Source organism: Muscardinus avellanarius (assembly GCF_963383645.1).
Source record: "Muscardinus avellanarius genome assembly, chromosome: 7".
NCBI lineage: Eukaryota > Metazoa > Chordata > Mammalia > Rodentia > Gliridae > Muscardinus > Muscardinus avellanarius.
Window position 1 is genome coordinate 85905013 of NC_137793.1, and position 18769 is coordinate 85923781.

Here is an 18769-nt window from a genome sequence, read left to right on the forward strand (position 1 = left end):
TCGGCACAGAAAGAGCATCGCCTACCTACGCTGGAGAGCCAAGGAGAGACCCAGAGAAGACATCAGCAAGTTGGCGATGGGGCCCTTCTCAGGGCTCCACCTGGCCCAAATCTCTTGCTCTGACTGTTTTGGTCCTCCCCTCCCCCTTTGGAGAGCTGCCAGTGCCAGCTCTCTGCTTCAGGACACTGTCCTGGCAGAAAAAGTCAGCCAGCCATCTTGGGCTGGCGTCATTCCCAGGAGGAGCAGGAGCAGAGGCTCCGAAAGAGAGAGAGCTGAAGGAAGCACATTTGTAGGGTGCGCTTCCCTCGGGTGAGCAAGGGCTCATTAGCCAAAACCATCATCTTCCCAGGCCCCTGCTCAGACCAACTTAAAAATAACCTGAGCCGCCTCTCCACCCTTGCACGCGGGAGTACAAGTCGCTTCCTGCTCAGACAGAACCCACCCTGACCTCAGCCCTTCCAGGACGTAAGCGTTGCTGCGTCTCATGGGGGATGTGACTACACCCACCTTCCCGGACACCGCGCTCTCCTTCCACCTCACCAGCTCGTTATTGAGACTCCTCTGCAAGTTCCCTCTCATTAACTTGACATCTAAACGTTGGAGCACCCCAGTTCTCAGCCCTTGATCTCCGCCTCCTCCCTTCCTATAGTCATTTCCTTGGGGTAGGAAGGGAGTGCTCCTCATGGCTCTCATACCATCCAGCCACTGACAAATATTAAATGCATGTCTGTCCTCCTGAGACCAGCCCTACGCTCCTGTGTCTGGTTGCCAATGTGGCATCTCTGGGCAGATGGCGTATGGGCGGGTGTCACCTCTGCAGGCTCACAGTTCCTCTCTCCTGCCGCACCTACTGTCCGTCCTCTCCTTCTAGTTACTCAGGCCCACTCCTTGCAGTTATCTAACTGTCCCCTTCTGCTCAGAGCCCAATTATTGTCCGTCAGATAAGTTCTGCTCACCAAAGACAACCAGAATCTGACCATTTCTTATGGCCTCTCCCCGCAACGTCCTGAACCAAGCCCTCTTCGAGTCTTGCTTGGATTCTTGCAGTAGCCTCCTCCCTGGAATCTGCTTCCACCCTATTCCAAACAACAGCCAAAATGAGCCCCTAAAAAACACTGTCATGGCCGGGCGTGGTGGCGCACGCTTGTAACCCCCGCGCTTGGGAGGCAGAGACAGGAGGATCACGCAGGTTCGAAGCCAGCCGCACGTGCTGGCTTAGGAGACCCTGTTTCCAAATAAAAATGTAAAAATAGGTCTGGGAGTGTAGCCCGGAGGTAGAAGGGCTTCCAGGAACCCCAGTACCACAAAAAAACAAACAAATAAAACACTGTCATGAAGATCATGTGCTCCTCTACTCCTTCCCATCCATTAGGACATGGTGGTGCATGTCTGTTATCCCAGTATTTGGGAGGCTGAGACAGGAGGATCGCAGGTTTCAAGGGTAGCCTCAGCAACTTAGTGAGACCCTGTTTCAAAAAAATAAATAAATAAATAAGCCGGGCATGGTGGTGCATGCTTGTAATTTCAACATTTGGGAAACTGACACCAGAAGATCCAGGTTCATAATCAGCCTCAGCTACTTAGTGAGGCTCTCTGCAACTTAGCAAGACCCTGTTTCAAAGTAAAGAATAAAACGTAGGGCTGGGGGTGGAGCTTGGAGGTAGAATGCCCCTGGGTTCAATCCCCAGCATGACTAAATAAATAAATAAATAAATAAATAAATAAAGGGACTGGGGTGCACCTCAGAGGTAGAATGCCCTTGGGTTCAATCCCTAGTACCGTAAAAGCAAACACACAAACACACTAACCTGGGCTGAGCTGGCCTCAATCCACCTCTCCATCGCCTGCTTTTCTCTCTTTGCTGGCCTCCTGCAGCCACGCTGGCCTCCGTGCTGTTTGTCAGCGCTTGGAGGACACTCCTGCCTCCAGCCCCTTTGCACTTTCTGTATCCTCTGCCTACCACCTGCTTCCTCAGCGGCCACAGCTTTGCTCTCTCTCTCTTCCTTTAAGCCTGTGTTCAAATGCCATTCTCTTAGTGATGCCTTTCCTAACCACCCTATATAAAATACACACGATAAGATAGCAGCAGCCTCTGTTCTCCTTCGGCACCCTCTCCCTTTCTCCTCATAGCTTCAACACCTTCTAAGACTACATACTTATTAAACGTGGATTTCCCAAGAGCAGGGATATTGCTTTATTGGCTCTTGAGTCTCCTGTACTTAGAATAGTACCTGACATGCAGAAGGACCCAATAATTATCTATGGAGCAAATGTAACTAATTCAGCTGTTTGTGGGAAAACTGCAGAATTCTACAATCCCAGGGTGCCATGAAGACAACAGTTTGTTTTAAATAGCAAAACCCTCTTCTTTGAAGCCCAGCTTCAGGCGAGGAGTGTGTCTGGCCGTTGCGTATTTATGCAGTCACATCCCTAACGCGGGCAGAGGTGGTTGTCGCCTTTCTTTCCTTTGCTTCCTGCTTCCTGTAAGAAAATCAGCCAGGCTGGTGACCTAGCCTGCAGGTAAACATAGCTATTAAACAGCAGCACTCAGAAAAAAAAATCACTGATGGTTTAATCTCGTGTAGAACAGAAGGATATGTTATGGTCATATAACTGTGTCAGTCTCTTGGCCAATTATGTTTCAATTTTAGAGCAAAGGTCTCCAAATGGAGCTTTCTACCGGTCAGGTTCCCCCCATCCCCCATGGTACTGGGGATTGAACCCAGGACAGTCTACCTTCAAGCTATACCTCCAGCCTGTTTTTTATTTTTATTTTTATTCTGAAACAGGGTCTTGCAAAGTTGTTGAGCGTCTCACTACTGGCTGAGGCTGTCCTTGCACCTGCAATCCTTTGGTGTCAGCCTACCAAGTACTTGGATTATAAGCATGTACCACCATGTCTGGCTACTGCTCAGGTGTTTAGGGTGAGTCCTAGTCCTAACTCTACTGCAGAATTGCCACAACTCTGGGTGTTTCCCTGGAGTTCTCTAGTATCCTCTATGGGAAAAAATGTGAGCTTTGACCATCCAGACTCTTTGGATCTAAAATTGTGGTTTTCTTGAAAGAGAAGGGCTTCCATTCCGGAGTCAGCAGAAACTCTTGTGATTCTTGCATGGACTCTCCCAGCACACAAAAGAAACAGGTGTGTTTTTACTGTGACCTTTGTCTTGGCTGGGACTTTTTCAGCTGTTGGGGGGGAGAAACACAACTCAAATTGTCTAGAGCAAATAAAAGATATTTATTTGTACCCATGACTGGAAATCCCCACAGCTGATGGGATATATGGAGGCCCTGATCTCCATCATCTGGCTCCAACTCTCCTGTGTCAGTTTCACTTTCCGGTTGCTTCCCCCCCGCCCGCCCCCGCCATGAAGACCCCAGCAGCATCAAAATGACACCTGCCGGCTTCAAATCCAAGAGAAAAAGGGTGGGCTGTGGATGCAGCTCAGTGGTAGAGCACTTGCCTGGCATGCAGGTGGCCCTGGGTTCCATCTCTAGCAAAACACACACACACACACACACACACACACACACACACACACACACACACACACACGCTCCTGTATTTAATTATATGTGCAAAGACCTTTTCCCAAAGAAGGTAACATTCATAGGTTCCAAAGATTTGCCTCTGGGAGGAGGACACATTTTCTAGCCCATCACAGGTAGCAAACCAGAAGCAAAACAATACTTATGTGACAAATCTAAGACCTCAAAATGTATAAAGGAATCGGAAAAAACCTCTAAAGATTATGGATATATTTTAACGACATGCTTTGTGGATTTGTTTTGTTTTATTCTTTTTGTTGTACTGAGGGCTGAACTCAGGCTCATTCTACCTCTGAACTACACCCCCTAGTTCTATTTTATTTTTTACTTTGAATCAGGATCTCTTTAAGCTGCAGAGGGCTTCACAAAGTTGCTGAGGCTGGCCGTGAACCTGCAACCCTCCTATCTCAGCCTCCCAAGTAATTACAAGTGTACGCCACTGCGTCCAGCTTTGTGGCCTTTTAAAGAAGTAAAATAGCATTTAATCCAGGTGTTGTGCTGCGCTGCAGCGATCCCAGTACTTGGGAGGCTGAAACAAGAGAATTGCAGGTTCCAGGTTAGCCTGAACAACTTTTCAAGACCCTCAGCAACGTAGCAAGATGCTATTTCAAAAAATAAAAAGACACCAGGTGTGGTGACGCACGCTTGTAATCCCCGCGCTTGGGAGGCTGAGACAGGAGGATTGCACAGGTTCGAAGCCAGCCTCAGCTACTTGGTGAGGCTCTCAGCAACTTAGTGAGACCCTGTTTCCAAATAAAGTATAAAATAGGTCTGGGAGTGTAGCCCGGAGGTAGAAAGGCTCTGGGTTCCACCCCCAGTACCACACACAAAAAAAATAAAAATAAAAAATAAATAAAAAGAGCTGTAGGTGTAGCTCAGAGATAGAATGCCCCTAGATTTAATTTCCAGTGCCACACAAAAACAAAACAAACAAAAAATATTTGGTATGGGTCTGGGGAACAATTAAATTTACGACTTGATTGTTAAGCATGTAAGATTTTCATTTTATCTTATCAACCCCCCTCCTTCTTCCAGGCAATTGTTGAGCCAGGAGCTGTTTTTAGCTGAGTTTTATATTCTTCTTCTGCATATCTGTGGCTCTTTTGCTAAAATGTCATTGCTAGTTATATCAATGTTGTGATGGATAAACAAGAACTAGAATATTAAAAGTTACTACTACAGTTAGAAAAAGATTTTCAAACTTGATTTTTTATTTCAAATGAGAAAAAATAAATCAAAATATCCCACCACTGACCTTTTCTTGTTTAGGTGAATGTTTGTAGGAAGCCCAGGCTAGATTAGCGGTTAAACAAGACAGCAATGCGGAGGTCCACAGGAGCCCCTACTCCTCCAAGAAGACAGGGGTCACACGTGTTTTCAAACACATATCATGCTGTCCCCTACTTCCACCCACATGTAGCTGCCCTTACTGGTTGCTCAGGTTGGACTGGACTCCCAGTCCCAGCCCTGCTTGCTGGTATTTTCCCTTGAGGCATCTTGGCAAAGATTCTCGTGGTTTAGATCTCCGGATATCACAGGGCTGGGCAGGTGGCTGTGCTATCAGTGGGATGAGTCTTACAGGTGTTTCACAAGGCTGGGACTGGTCCTGGCAAGGAGTCTGCTCCCTCGAGCCTCCATCGTTTCCCATTTAGGGAACTAAGGGGCACCAAGGGCCTCATCTATTCTTTTCAAATGTGGCTGGAAGCTGGACACAGTGATGGAGGCCTGTCATCCCAGTACTTGGGAGGCTGAGGGAGGAGGATCACGGGTTCCAGGCCAGCCTCAGCAACTTAGTGAGACTCTCAGCAACTTATCAAGACCCTGTTTCAAAGCAAAAATAAATAAATAAATAAATAAATAAGTAAATAAATAAATAAATAAAATCAGGGGCATAACTTGGAGGTAGGATGCCTCTGGGTTCAATCCTCTGTCTGTCTGTCTGTCTGTCTCTCTCTCTCTCACACACACACACCTTTGATTTATTGTCAAATGCAGCTTTCTCTACTAGAAATGCGTAGAATCTTGGAAGGGAGAGACAAGTTGTGTACTATGGGTTTCTGCTCTGTTTCTGCCTCTTCTGCATCTGGAAAATGGACTCAGACCTGGCAGCGGGGAACCAGCCTGTGTATGTTGGCAGATTTAATTTCTAGTGGTGGAGGCAGAATGATGTAATGGAAAGAGCCCGGGCCTGGGACATTAGCGGGCAGATCCTTCTCAGCCACCACCTTGCTCGGTGACCTCGACCGGCCCCTTCTCCGCTCCTCAGTTTCCAATCTTTAAGACAATAGGACGGGACTAGATGTCCTCTGATACATCTTCTAGGTTCACAACCCCTCTGATTATATATGCTGCACCTTCCAGGTTAATGGCTTGGAATATCTGGAAAGGCTCCCTGGCTATTTATTTTTTCCAGAAAGCTCTCCCCCACACACCTGGCCATTGCTGATGGTTAAATTCCCCATGCCCCTGAATAAAGTCCCAAAGTACAGGATTACGGCTGAAGCGAAGAGTAGCTCCCAGGTGTGACCGTATCCGGCAGTCATCAAACATTACTTGTGTACTCTGGGCAGGTGCTGGGTTATAATATAAAGGTGAGTAAGATGGAGCCCCTGCCTGGAGGAGGAGCACAGAGGCAGTGACGGAGACGGAGAAGTAAATCAATCACTGCATTACAGTGTGATAAATGTCACTACAGGATTATTCACAAGGCACCACGACACACAGAAGACATAAAAATCTGGGGCGGAGTCCAGAATAGCTTCCTGGTGGCGCATGGACAGACACTAAAAGGACGAGTAGGAGTTGTCTCATAGAAGGGGGATCAAGTCCCTTAGAATGATCACACAAAAAATACCTTCACTTCACAGATACTTTGCAATGGTCCCGAGACACACTGCTGCCTTTAAAGATAGGCATCTCAAACCTGGGTGTGGCAGTGCATGCCTGTAATATTAGCACTTGGGAGGCTGAGAGAGGAGGATCATGGGTTCAAGCCCAGCCTCGGCAACTTAGCAAGGTCCTAAGCAACTTGGTGAGACTCTGTTTCAAAATAAAAAAATAAAATAAGGCTGGGGGTGTTGCTCAGAGGTAGAAAGCCCCTGGGTTCCATCCCCAGTACCCCTTCCCCACACACACTTCTCCCATTGCTTAATTAATTATTTCTTTGAGCCTGGCACAACAATTAAAACAGTGGGCACCTAATGGGATCTCCAGGAGCAGGTGCTGAGTATGTTGGGCATGTGGGATGGACACCAGCTTTGATACAGATCCAGAGACGGTAGCACTACCGTCTCTGGTGATACTTTGATTTTTATATCCTGGTACTGAACGCTTGCAACCTGCGTTCTGTACACGGACACCCCAACACACCACACAGACACCCCACCCCACCACGCACACACCCTGGCAGTCTTTCCTTTTTCCTTTTCCACTTCTGGTGCCAGTTAGGGGGAATGGAGTGTAAGGGTTTGAAAGCTGTATATTTCTATGTGTTTGTTAGTTTGTTTAAACTGGGGATTGAACCCGGGTCCTTCTACCTCTGAGCTACACCCCCTAGCCCTACTTACTTATTTATTTATTTATTTATTTATTTATTTATTTATTTTACCTAATCCCAGCAGGCTTCTCAGAGGAGGTGCTCAGAAGCAAAAGTAAGGAAGCAGCTTGAGCTGAGCTAGGTTGGCTTCTCAGCCAGGAGAGGCTCCAGGGCCCCTCGGCTCCCCCGGCGCGCCAGCCTTGGGTGCATCTGACCTTTGTTCGGGCGCTAACCCCCCACCCAGTAGAAGCAGGTTTGGCCTCCTGCGGACACGTCGCGCAGGTGGTGACTCAAGGCTCGGGTCTGGGTGGCCGCGCTCGGCTGCGCTCACCTGCGGCGGCGGCGGCGGCGGGCCCCGCCCCTGGCCTGGGCTCGGTGCGGGATGCGATCGCGCCGACACCGGGGCTCGCTCACTGCAACCTGCTCCCTCCCGAGGCTCCGAGGCTCCGAGGCTGGCGGGCAGCGGCGAGCCGCAGGGGCCGGGGCCGGGGCCGGGACGCGGACGCACGCCTCCCGCTGCCCGCTGCAGCCCGGGCGGGAGGAGCGTCGTAATTACTCTCCGCGCTAATTGCCCGTCATTAAAGTTCTGGAGACGGTCGGAAGAGGAGCTGGGAGGTGGTGTCTGGGGCTGCGGCTGCCGGCCCCGCCAGGGTTAAGCGCTCCGGGTTCCCCGCCGCCCGGCTCGCGGCCAGCTCGCCTCCAGCGAGGCCCGAGTCGCTGCCAGGGACCCCGGAGGTGCGCGGCCAGCCCGGCGGACCGCGCCGACCCTCCCCCGCCGCCCCGCGGCCGAGAGCGGGGGCGCCGGCCGGGGCTGCGGGGACACCGCGATGGCCGATGAGATTGACTGGCTGGACTTGCCCGGCCGGTGGACCTACGGAGTAGACGGCGGTGGGAGGATCTTCTTCATCAAGTACGTAGGTCTCTCTCTCTCTCCCCCCTCCCTCCCTCTTTTTTTTTCCCTTTTCTTTCTTTCCCTCGTTTGTTTTCTTTAAAGTTTTCCAACTTGAAAGGTGGCAGGGCTGGGGGTAGGCTGGAGGGCGGAGGGAAAGGGTAGCCGGAACAACGGGCATGACTAATAAGTTTATCACGATGCCTGTTTGAATGAGTCTCCCGCCTTTTCCTCAATGGGGCAAAGTCCAGCAGAGGCCAGGCAGGGCAGGGCAGGGAGGTGCTGGCCTTTCCCCGGCTCCCCTGACCACAGGGCCCTGCGGGGGAGGGCTAGGCCAGTGCCCAGCCTGGAGTTCCTTCAGCTACGGGCCAAAGGTGGATCTCTGTCATGTCCCCCCACCCGGACTTTCCTGCGGGAGACCCCACATACCAGCCTCAACCTACCACCCAGTTCCTGGCGCTTCCCAGACTCAGTGTCCCCAGGTCAGCAGCCTTCCTCTGCTTTTTTCCCAGACTACTCGAGGGGCAGTAGAAGGTAGATGCCCACTGTCTGTGCAGTGTTCTTTAGGGAAGAGAGCAGCTTTGCTACTGTCAGTAATATATCTGCACTGGTATATTAATTTCATAAACCAAAATGGCTGTGGCCTAATCTCATTATAACAAAGTGGCCCCACTTGGCTCGCTTCTCCCAGACTCATCTTTTGCCAGCATAGAATTCTCCCAATGATAGAGCAGGTCTAGAAGCACAGCATTCTGGACCTTTATCTGCACTTGACAAGCGTCCCCTTCCTCCAGAGAGTGCTCACAGAGCCTTGGAGCTGAGAGGAGTCCTGAAGCAGCCCCTGCTTAAGCCAGGTCAAGCCCCTGGTCTAGAAGGGGCAGCCAGGTCCGGAGAGGCCAAGAGTGCTCGGCTAAGATAAAGCCACTAGTTAGTTCCCAGGAGCTGGGGCTCGGCCTGGCATCTGCAGACTCCAGTGCCCCACTTTCCCTGATACCAGACTGCCTTTGCGGGAGCCCCGGGGCAGGTAGAGTTTTCCCTTTGGTATTTCTCAGTAGCCACACTTGCTTAAGTCCTTTCTTCTGTAATTATCACCACATTATCATAATTGATGCTGTCATTATCCTAGAAATTAACTTCAGGAAAGTTTTTTACCTTAGGTCAGGTTCTTAAATAACAGAACTTCTCTAGGATTAAAACTGGAGAAGCCAGGGGTGGTGGTGAACATTCGTCACCCCAGTACTTGGGAGGCTGAGACAAGAGGAAGGCAGTTCATGGCCAGCCTCAGCTACTGAGAGGGGTCCTCTGCACCTCAGTGAAACCCTGTTTCCAAATAAAGAATAAAAAATCAGATTGGGGCTGCAGCTCAGAGGTAGAATGCCCCTGGGTTCCATCCCCAGTACTTGAAAAATAAATAAATAAAGCAGGCAAGCAAGCTGGAGTCCCCTCAGTGGCTGCAGACTTTAGAGACCATCCAGGACTCATGGAGGCTGGGTGTGATGGGTCCAGTGTGACGGGCTCCTGCCTGTGGTCCCAGGTACCCTGGAGGCTGAGGCGAGAGGATCAGTCGAGCCCAGGAACTTGAAGCCAGCCAGGGCAACATAATGAGACCCAGTGTGGGGAAAAACAACAACAAATATCGTCTAAGGAAGTTACTAAAGAGGCTGATTCCTGAGTGCTCCGTTTGGAGATTCCTATTGAGAAGATCTGGGGCAGGACCTGAGCTCCAGAATCCCAGCGAGCCTCTCAGGCCTTCTGACGAAGCGGCCATTTGGCTCCTCTCCCCAGCTCCTGATGGCCTTCTCGCTTCTTTTGGTCTTTATTCTGCAAACACATGTGGAGCGTTTCTTATCTGCCGCAGTGCTAGGCACTGGAGAAAAAAGCAATAAGCTGCAGGTTTTCCCTCTAAGGTAGTAGGAAGAAAGCACAAATACTTGGGAAACAACAAGAGACATTCTAGAGGCATGTATTTGCCCAAGGCTGTAGAAACAAGACAGGGGAGCACAGCACGTGCTGCGCTGGGCCAGGGAGGAGAGCAAAAGGGCCCTCGGTAGCTGGGGAAGGGCAGCACTGATGGGCGTGGGCACAGAGTGGGCACATGGGCGTGGGCACAGAGTGGGCACGGCGCCTCTAAAGCCATTCCTGGGGCTCCGTAGAGATGCATAGGGCTGCTGGGGGGCTGCAGAGGACACGGCTGGAAAGTAGGAAGGCGCAGCTTTCGAGGGGTTTGAACGTGATCCTTTACAGGATAAGACCCCAAAGGAGACTTCAGACAAGGGCTTGACTTGTCACATCTGTGTTCTGAACAATCCCTCTGGTAGCTCAAGGGATGATGATTTGAGGGGGAGGAACTCGAGGTCTGGAAAGTGATTGGGAAGCAGTTGTGAGGGAGTTGTCAGCTGATGGGACTGAATTAGAGTAGGGAGAAGGGGGTAGAGGGAAAGAGAGAAGGGAGAACCCTTTAGGAACCGGATAGAGTGTCTGTCTACTGCTGAACATTGGGGAGGGCAAAGAGAGCGCTCAGAATTTCTAGCTTGAGTTTGGCAGGGAGCAGGAGCAGGAGAAGAGGAGCCTGTTTTAGGGGGAGTGCAGGTTTAGCAAGGAGATACTGAGTTTGAGGTCCCGAGGGACATCTGGGGGTGAAGCCTGGGGGACTGCTGGAGCGAGCAGGCTGGGCTGGAGACAATCCTCAGAGTCACCGTGCAGAGGGGGCAGAGCATACGAGGGAGAAGATGGGAGGGCAGCTGGATAGTGCCAGCGTTTAAGGACATGTTAGCAGAAGAAAGGCCGGGTGGAGGAGGAGGACGAGGGGTGACAGAGGGCAGCAGCACCAGGCCAGAGTGCTGCCCCGGGAGGCAAGGAAGAGAGGGTTTGAGCAGGAGGAAGGAAGGAGTAGTAGACAGTGTTGAGTGCCCCAGGAAGACCAGATGGGCCCAAGACTGGAAGTGTCTCCTAGGTTCTGGAATGTTGGGGGCAGGCAAGTGTCTTTAGTGTAAAGAGGTTTCAGGGAAGGGCTGGGAGGCAGGAAGTAGAGAAAGCTGGGAGGGACTCATTTCCAGGAGGGATGTGGGTCAAGGAGGAGAGGGGTTTGAGACAAGAAGTTGGAGGGGAGGTGGCATTGACAGGGAGGGGAAAGAAGAGGGAAAGCGATGGAGCCTGTGGTGAGGACAACGGTGGCGATGCGAGTCTGGGAAGCTAGGTAGAATGAGGAGAGATAGGACAAGATGGGGCCACAGCCCTAGCACAGCAGTTAGCCTTACATGGGAGAAGGCTACGCATCTCCAGTGCAGAGAACAGGATTGAAAGATGGATGAGGATATGGGGAGGGTGGTTGGATGTATCAGGGAAACCTATGAAGCTCAGATGGGTGTGGTAGTGCACCGCTGTAATTTTAGTACTTGAGATGCTGAGACAGGAGGATCACAGGTTCGAGGCTAGCCTCAGTAACTCAGTGAGACCCTCAGTAACTTAGCAGGGCCTTGTTTCAAAGTAAAAATAAAATAGGGATGGTGGGTGTAGCTAAAGATAGAATGTCCCTGGGTTCAAACAGCAGTAAGTGACAGGGAAGTCACACACACACACACACACACACACACACACACACACACGATAAACTCAGCTATTAAGAGTGGAGGGATCTTAAGGGGGATGGTGGTGGTAGTGACAGGTCTGGAAATGAGACTGATGGGAAAGCCATTCTGCAAATGGCAACTGACCAGAGACTGAAGAAGATTCTAGATGGCACTCAGGGCCCAGCTGAGCTTGGACACTGTGTGGCTTTGTAGTGACACCAGTCCTCCCAGGTCCTGTTCCCCCATCAGCCCAGTGCTGGTGTGGCGACGGCCTGTGGCTGCATTGTTCGTGGCCAGGGGAGAATAAGGGAGAAAGAGGGCTGTGGTGGGAAGTGGATGGTGTGATGGGGTTGTCCAGGGCATCCCTCTGGGCTGGAGGTGGCTGGGAAGTCTGAGGGAGCCAACAATGTGAGAGAAAAGCATGGTCAGGCACTGGAAAATCTTAGAACAAAGTCAGTTGTGGTGGTGCAGACCTTAATCCCAGTACTTGGGAGGCTGAGACAGGAGGTTCTCAGGTTCGAGACCAGCCTCAGCAACTTAAACATAAAAAATTTCAATACAAATTTTTTTTTGTGTGGGTCTGGGGATGGAACCCAGGAGCATTTGACCTCTGAACTCCACCTCCTGCCCTATTTTTTATTCTTTATTTTGAAATAGGGTCTCACTAAGTTGCGGAGGGCCTCACTAAGTAGCTGAAGTTTTCCGAGAAAACGTTCCTCTGGTCTCAGCCTCCTGAATGCTGGGATTACAAGCATGCATCATCACACCCAGCTTATAAAATATTTTTTTAAAAAGGGCTTGGGCCGGGCATGGTGGCGCATGCTTGTAATCCCAGCATTTGGGAGGCTGAGACAGGAGGGTTGCAGTTTGCAGGCAGCCTCAGCTACTTAAGTGAGGCCCTTTGCAAATTAGTGTGACCCTGTTTCAAAATAAAGAATAATTTAAAAATAGGGCTGGGGATGTAGGTTTGAGGTAGAATGGCCCTGGGTTCCATCCCTAGCAATGAAAAAAAAAAAAAAAAGAAAAAAAAAAAAAGAAGCCAGGCGTAGTGGCACACACTTGTAATCTCAGCATTTGGGAGGCTGAGACAGGAAGATCAGGTTCGCAGAAGGCCTCAGCTACTTAGTGAGGGCTTCTGCAAATTAGTGAGACCCTGTTTCAAAATAAAGAATAAAAAAAATACACCGGGCGTGGTGGCGCATGCTTGTAATCCCCGCGCTTGGGAGGCAGAGACAGGAGGATCATGCAGGTACGAAGCCAGCCGTGCGCGCTGGCTTAGGAGACCCCGTTTCCAAATAAAAATGTAAAATAGGTCTGGGAATGTAGCCCGGAGGTAGAAGGGCTTCCAGGAACCCCAGTACCACCAAAAAAAAAAAAAAAAAAAAAAAAGAAATAGGGCTAGAGTGTAGCTCAGAGGTAGAATGCTCCTGGGTTCCATTCCCAGTACCTCCCCCCCACACACACAGGGCTTGGGGTGTAGTCCAGAGGTAGAACAACCCTGGATTCAATCCCCAGTACCAAAAATTAAAAATAAAATTAAAAAACAAGAAAAAAATTGTCAGGACAGCTGAAAAGCAGACGTTAGGGGCTGAGGACATTGGCTGACTTTCACGCAGCCGTCCCCTTCCTCTGCTACCTCTCCACTGCATCCCAGGACCAAAGTTCAGACCAGAGGCCTTGTAGTGAGACATCTTTCCCAATGGCTCCCAGTGGCTCACTAGAACTGTGACTCTGGTTCTTCTTGGCTCATCAGAGGGGTGGGACAGCTGAGAAATCTTTTCCTGTATCGGATGTCTAATCTTGGAGAAAAGTTAATGGAGTCAAGAGAGGAAAAGGGCCTATGTCTACATAGTGTACACAAAAGCTTATAGCAGCTTTATATATAATGACCCCCCTAGTGGAAAACAACCTGTATGTCCATCAACAGGTGAATGGATGGACACACTGGTGTATCCTACAGTGGAATACTACTCAGCAATAAAACGGAATGAAATACTGACACGTGCTACATGGAAGCTGGAAGGAAGAAAGGGCAAAGAAGTCTAGCATGCACTATTCCATTCAAAAGTGCAAACAAACCTTTAGTGATAACAGATTGGTGTTGTGGGGGAGGGGGCCAGGAGAGCTAAGGGGAAGAATTACAAATGGCACAGAAAAAGTTTGGGGGTGCTTCCTGCTGGGTCATATCTGGCTCTGGAAAATCTATGTCACTTGAATGATGGGGCTCAAGAAATATCGATGGGTTCTTGTGCCCAATAGATATGGAGCCCAGAGGGCCTGCGCTATTGGGGATCCTGCCCTGCTGGCCATTAGGTGTTAGAAAGAGTTTGGGATTTGTGGGGGCAGGCCTAGGCCTGAATTCTGGTGTCATCACTTACTGGTGTGACCTCAGACAAATCACTTAACTTCTCTGGACCTCGGTCGTATAATCTGTAGTTTCTAACATGAGCAAATGTCGTAAATGAAGACCTTGTTTGCAGATGCTGAGGTCTCGTTCTGCAGCCTCCTCTGGTCCTCATCCATCAGAGGAGCGGCCAGTGGGGGACCCTCCTTGCCGCCCCTACCTGGCTTCCACAGTCACCTCTGGTGCAGCCTCTTCTCTGAGGGCTTCACGCTCCCTTCCTTAACCCTTCCAGGGAGCGCCTCTTGTCTGGGATGGCTCCATGCCTCCCGGGCATCACCAGAGCTGGGATTGCAGCTCCTGTGCATTGTATTGCAACCATTCCTTTCTGCATCTGTTTCCTGGGTGGGTTATAAATTCTTCGAGGCCAGGGATCAGACATTGTTCAGCTCTGAATCCTCAGGGCCTGCTCTGCAGATAGGGTGTGAATGTGAATGAACACAGGGCCTGGCTTGGCTGGTCAGGCCACGTGCATCTGGAGACAGGAGCCCACCAGAGAAGCCTTTCTTGAACCTGACCTTTTCTTATTGGTCCTTCCATAGTGATGAGGAGAAATCAACCAGCTGGCTGCACCCTGGTACGGAATCACCTATCCAGAGTGGATACTCCTCCAGCCCAGGTAAGGAGCCCATCTGCCCAGCTCTGCGCCAACTTCCCCTTCCCCATGGAGAAACCTTTGGGCCACCTGGGCATTTTGCAGGATGTCAGTGCTCATGTCCAGGTCTCTCCAAGCCTCCACCTCCACCATTTCTGTCTGGGCAGACCTTAGAGGACATGCTTGTAATCCCAGCACTTGGGAGGCTGAGACAGGAGGATCGCACAGGTTCAAAACCAGCCCCAGCTACTTAGTGAGGCTTTCAGCAACTTAGTGAGACCCTTTTTCCAAATACAATATAAAAATGGATCTGGGAGTATAGCCCGAAGGTAGAAAGCCTCTGGGTTCCACCCCCAGTACCACACACAAAAAAATAAAAATTAAAAAAAATTAAAAATAAAGAAAGTCCCCTCCAACCCGGGCATGGTGGCACACACCTGTAATTCCAGCACTTGAGAGACTGAGGCAGAATTACAGACTTGAGGCCAGCCTCGGAAACTTAGTGAGACCTTGTTTCAAAATAAAAAATAAAATAAAGCTGGGGGTGTAGCTTGGAGGTAGAATGCTACTGGGTTTAATCCACACTATAAAAAAGAAAGAAAGGGAGAGAGGGAGGGAGGGGAAAGAGGAGGAAGGGAGAAAGGTGCAAAGAAAGAAAGGAAAAGAGAAAAAAAAAAGAAAAAGCTCCCTCTATCCGAGGCCCCCAGCCGGGGCAGCCCCCACCGCGTCCCCTGTGCTCGCCATGACTCTTCTCCATCTGCTCTGCCCAGTGCAGCCACCACTAGCCCCATGTGGCTAACGGGCAATGGAAATATGGCTAGTGCTACTAAAGATCTGGATTTTTTAAAAATCAATTTAAATGTAAATATCCCTTTGTGGCCAGTAGGAATTCCCTCCTGCTGGGAAGAAACTTAACATAGAAGAAGAGGGGCCAAGCTGACCCTGACCTTACTGGGAAAGGAGGGACATGCACAGGCCAGCAGGACACACGAAACAGACACTAAAAAGGGTTTGGTGTAGCCGGGAGTGGTGGCTCACACTTGTAATCCCCGCGCTTGGGAGGCTGAGACAGGAAGATCACACAGGTTCGAAGCCAGCCTCAGCCACTTAGCGAGGCTCTCAGCAACTTAGTGAGACCCTGTTTCCAAATAAAATATAAAAATAGGTCTGGGAGTATAGCCCGGGAGTAGAAAGCCTCTGGGTTCCACCCCCAGTACCACCAAAAAAAAAAAAAAAGGGGGGGGGGGTTTGGTGTATCCAGGCATGGTAGCACACGCTTATAATATCAGTACCTGGGAGGCCGAGACGGGGATCACAGGTGTGGGGCCAGCTTCAGCTACTTAGCGGAGCCGTCAGCAAGTTAGGGAGACCTTGTTTCCAAATAAAAATAAAATAGAGTTGGGGGTGTAGCTCAGGTAGAATGCCCCTGAATTCAATCCCCAGCATCATAAGAAAAAAACGGGGCGGGGGGGGGAGAGGTCTGGCCTGAAAGGCAGTGTGGAGACACCAGGCATCAGCACCAGGGTAACTTCAAAGGAGCCACAGGCCAAGCACCCAGAGGCCAGTGGGAGGAGGGGTGTGGACCACGTGTAGGGAAATCTCCCTTCTCCTCCTCCACCTGAGGGACAGCCAGGATGGGTTTCAGGAGCCTGGTCACTCGCGGGGCACAGCCGGTCCTGCTGGACACAGCAGGTAGGGTTTCCACTTGCCCGGAACCTATTTCTTTTAGCTTCTTTGCTGGAATCATCATGTTTGGGAGCTGGAAGACTCCATGGAGTCCAACCCCTTTCTTTTAGGGGAGGAAAGCTGAAGAGCAGAGGAGGTACCTGGCTGAGGCCTCCTGGCTAAGGAGCCCAGTGGCCCTGCGCTTCAATGGAGACGCTCTGGGAGGAGAGGCCCCACTCCCACCTTGGCTCTGTTCGCCATCCGCGGTCTCCTGAGTGGTAGCTCTGTTCTCCTAGGACTTAGCTTCTGCTCCTGTAACTGGGAGAGGGTTATGAACCTCATAAGGAGGAGGCCAGGGCTGCACAGAAAGGGAGGTGACTGCTGCTGTTACTGCCACCACCATCTTTGAGTGTGTATAAGGTACTGGGGATTAAACCCAGGGGCATTCTACTCCGAGCTACACCCCCAGCCCTATTTCTTATTCTTTATTTTGAAACAAGATCTCACTAAGTTGCAGAAGGCCTCACTAAGTTGCTGAGGCTGGCTAAGAACCTGCAATCCTCCTGTCTCAGCCTCCCAAGTACTGGATTACAAGCGTGCACCACCATGCCGGCTGTCTTGTCTTTGAACCTGAGGCTGGTCTCCTGCCACCTGTCTGGGGCTTTTTGTCCCAGGACCTCAGGTCGTTGCTGCCTTCAGGCTCTCAGGTGCCCACGGTGGAGTCTGTCGTCACTCAGGGGAGGGCTGGAAGATGAACAGCCATTTCTTTCCTGCTCAGCCAACTGGTCACTTAAGGCCAGGAAGGGGTTAAGATGCCCCAAGGCTTGCCGGGCGGGCAGCTGCCTCCATGGGCACACCGCCTGGACAGGAATATAAGCGCTCTTGGTGTTGCCCGGGCAGAGAGGGCAGTGTGGAGGGAAGTTGCTAGAAAAAGGCAGGGGACAAAATCCACCTTGGCTTCTTTCCCAGGCACCTCACAGTAGCAGGATTATTTATGATTCTGACCCAATGGGGATCCCTCTGCTTGGGGAGGCTGCCAATCCACGCCCTTCTGAATGGGAACGTCCTCCCGCAGGGACAGGGGGGACAAGCAGCATTCATGGAGACGCACAGAGGAGAGAGTGTGGGCTCTGGAGGCAGTAGACCAGCAGCGTGTCCTGGCCCGGGCATTTTCTGGGTGACCTCAAGCAAGTTGATTAACCTGTCTAGGCCTCAGTTTCCTCATCTGTAAACATGTCTGGGCGGATACCTGTGTTGTGGAATGGAGCTCCGTGGATTAATGCGCTAGCACAGGTAACATGCAGGGCTCAGAGGAAGGATGCGCTGCACCACATGGCAGTGCTCATTATTTTTCTGGGCTGAGTCTTGGGCAGAACCTGGGCTCACTAGCTGCCGTTCTGCTGAAGCAGCAGCTGCAGCAGCAGCAGCAATAATTATGGATAAATACAAACAAATAAATACAAATGAGTAAAATAGATGAAGAAAAACCAAACAGGCCACGTTACAGAACCCAGGCCATGCTCTCTGTAACCTGTGCCCCATAGCAATAAGATGGCAGAGACGCTCAGACCAACAGAGAATGGCTGTGTGTCTTGTAAAACCTCAGAAACCCAAGACAGGTATTTGGGCTGATCCAGAAGGTGGTAGTGATTGTCATGAGAATCCCTCCTGTTTTCCAGTGTCATCCAGGGGGCTCATGCACGCCCAAAAGGAATTAACTTAGCCAGTTCCCTATCTACCTCTACCTCTGACTGAGAGCCCCTCTCCCTCTCTCTCTCTCTCTCTCTCTCTCTCTCTCTCTCTCTCTCTCTCTCTCTCTCCCCCCCCCCCTGGGGATTGAACCCAGGGGTGCTCTACCTCTGAGCTGCACCCCCAGTCCTTTTTATTTTTTAAATTTTTAGATTTTTATTTATTTTTTGGTGGTACTAGGGATGGGACACAGGGGACTTCTACCTCCGGGCTACACTCCCAGACCCATTTTATATTTTTATTTGGAAACAGGGTCTCACTAAGTTGCTGAGAGCCTCACTGAGGCTTTGAACCTGCGGGATCCTCCTGTCTCAGCCTCCCAGGTACTGGGATTACAAGCATGCGCCACCACGCCTGGCTATTTTTTATTTTGAGATACAGTCTCGCTAAGTTCCCCAGGCTGGCTTTGAACTTGTGATCCTCCTGCCTCAGTTTATCAAGTAGCTGGAATTACAGGAGCATAATGCCAGCCAGATGGTAGATTCTCTGGGGTTCTCAAAAGCCTCCTCCTCTGCCAGGGAGTGGAGGGGGCCTATGTGCGGGAAGCTGGGACAAGGCCAAATGGCTGTTTTGGAGGGTGTGCAGGGTGCCCCACGGGCTGCTCTTTGGAGGTGGAGAGCTGCGCCTACCTGGGGATGGCTGGGCACCTCCCCGCCAAGGTCAGCTCCCCCCTCCAGCCAGCCCTTGCCTCTCAGACTCTGTAATGCTCCTCTCTCAGCATCTCCATGGATACGCTTTTGACAGAGATGCTATTGAAAATTAAAAAGCCAACCTCTCCATTTCTGGACTGATTTCCCCGGCCCTTGCTGTCTGGTCC

At 50.8% G+C, this 18769-nt stretch overlaps 1 protein-coding gene across 1 annotated transcript in view; it reads left to right on the forward strand.

The window, feature by feature from the left end:
* Window positions 1-7911: 7911 nt before the first annotated feature.
* PLEKHA6 (pleckstrin homology domain containing A6) overlaps window positions 7912-18769 on the forward strand; it is a gene marked incomplete at both ends in the record, with an annotated part of 162927 nt that continues 152069 nt past the window's right edge. The window contains 2 exons of the mRNA XM_080698512.1: window positions 7912-7994; window positions 14486-14562. Of these exons, the coding sequence (XP_080554638.1) occupies window positions 7912-7994; window positions 14486-14562 (160 nt within the window). The remainder of the gene's footprint in view (window positions 7995-14485; window positions 14563-18769) is intronic.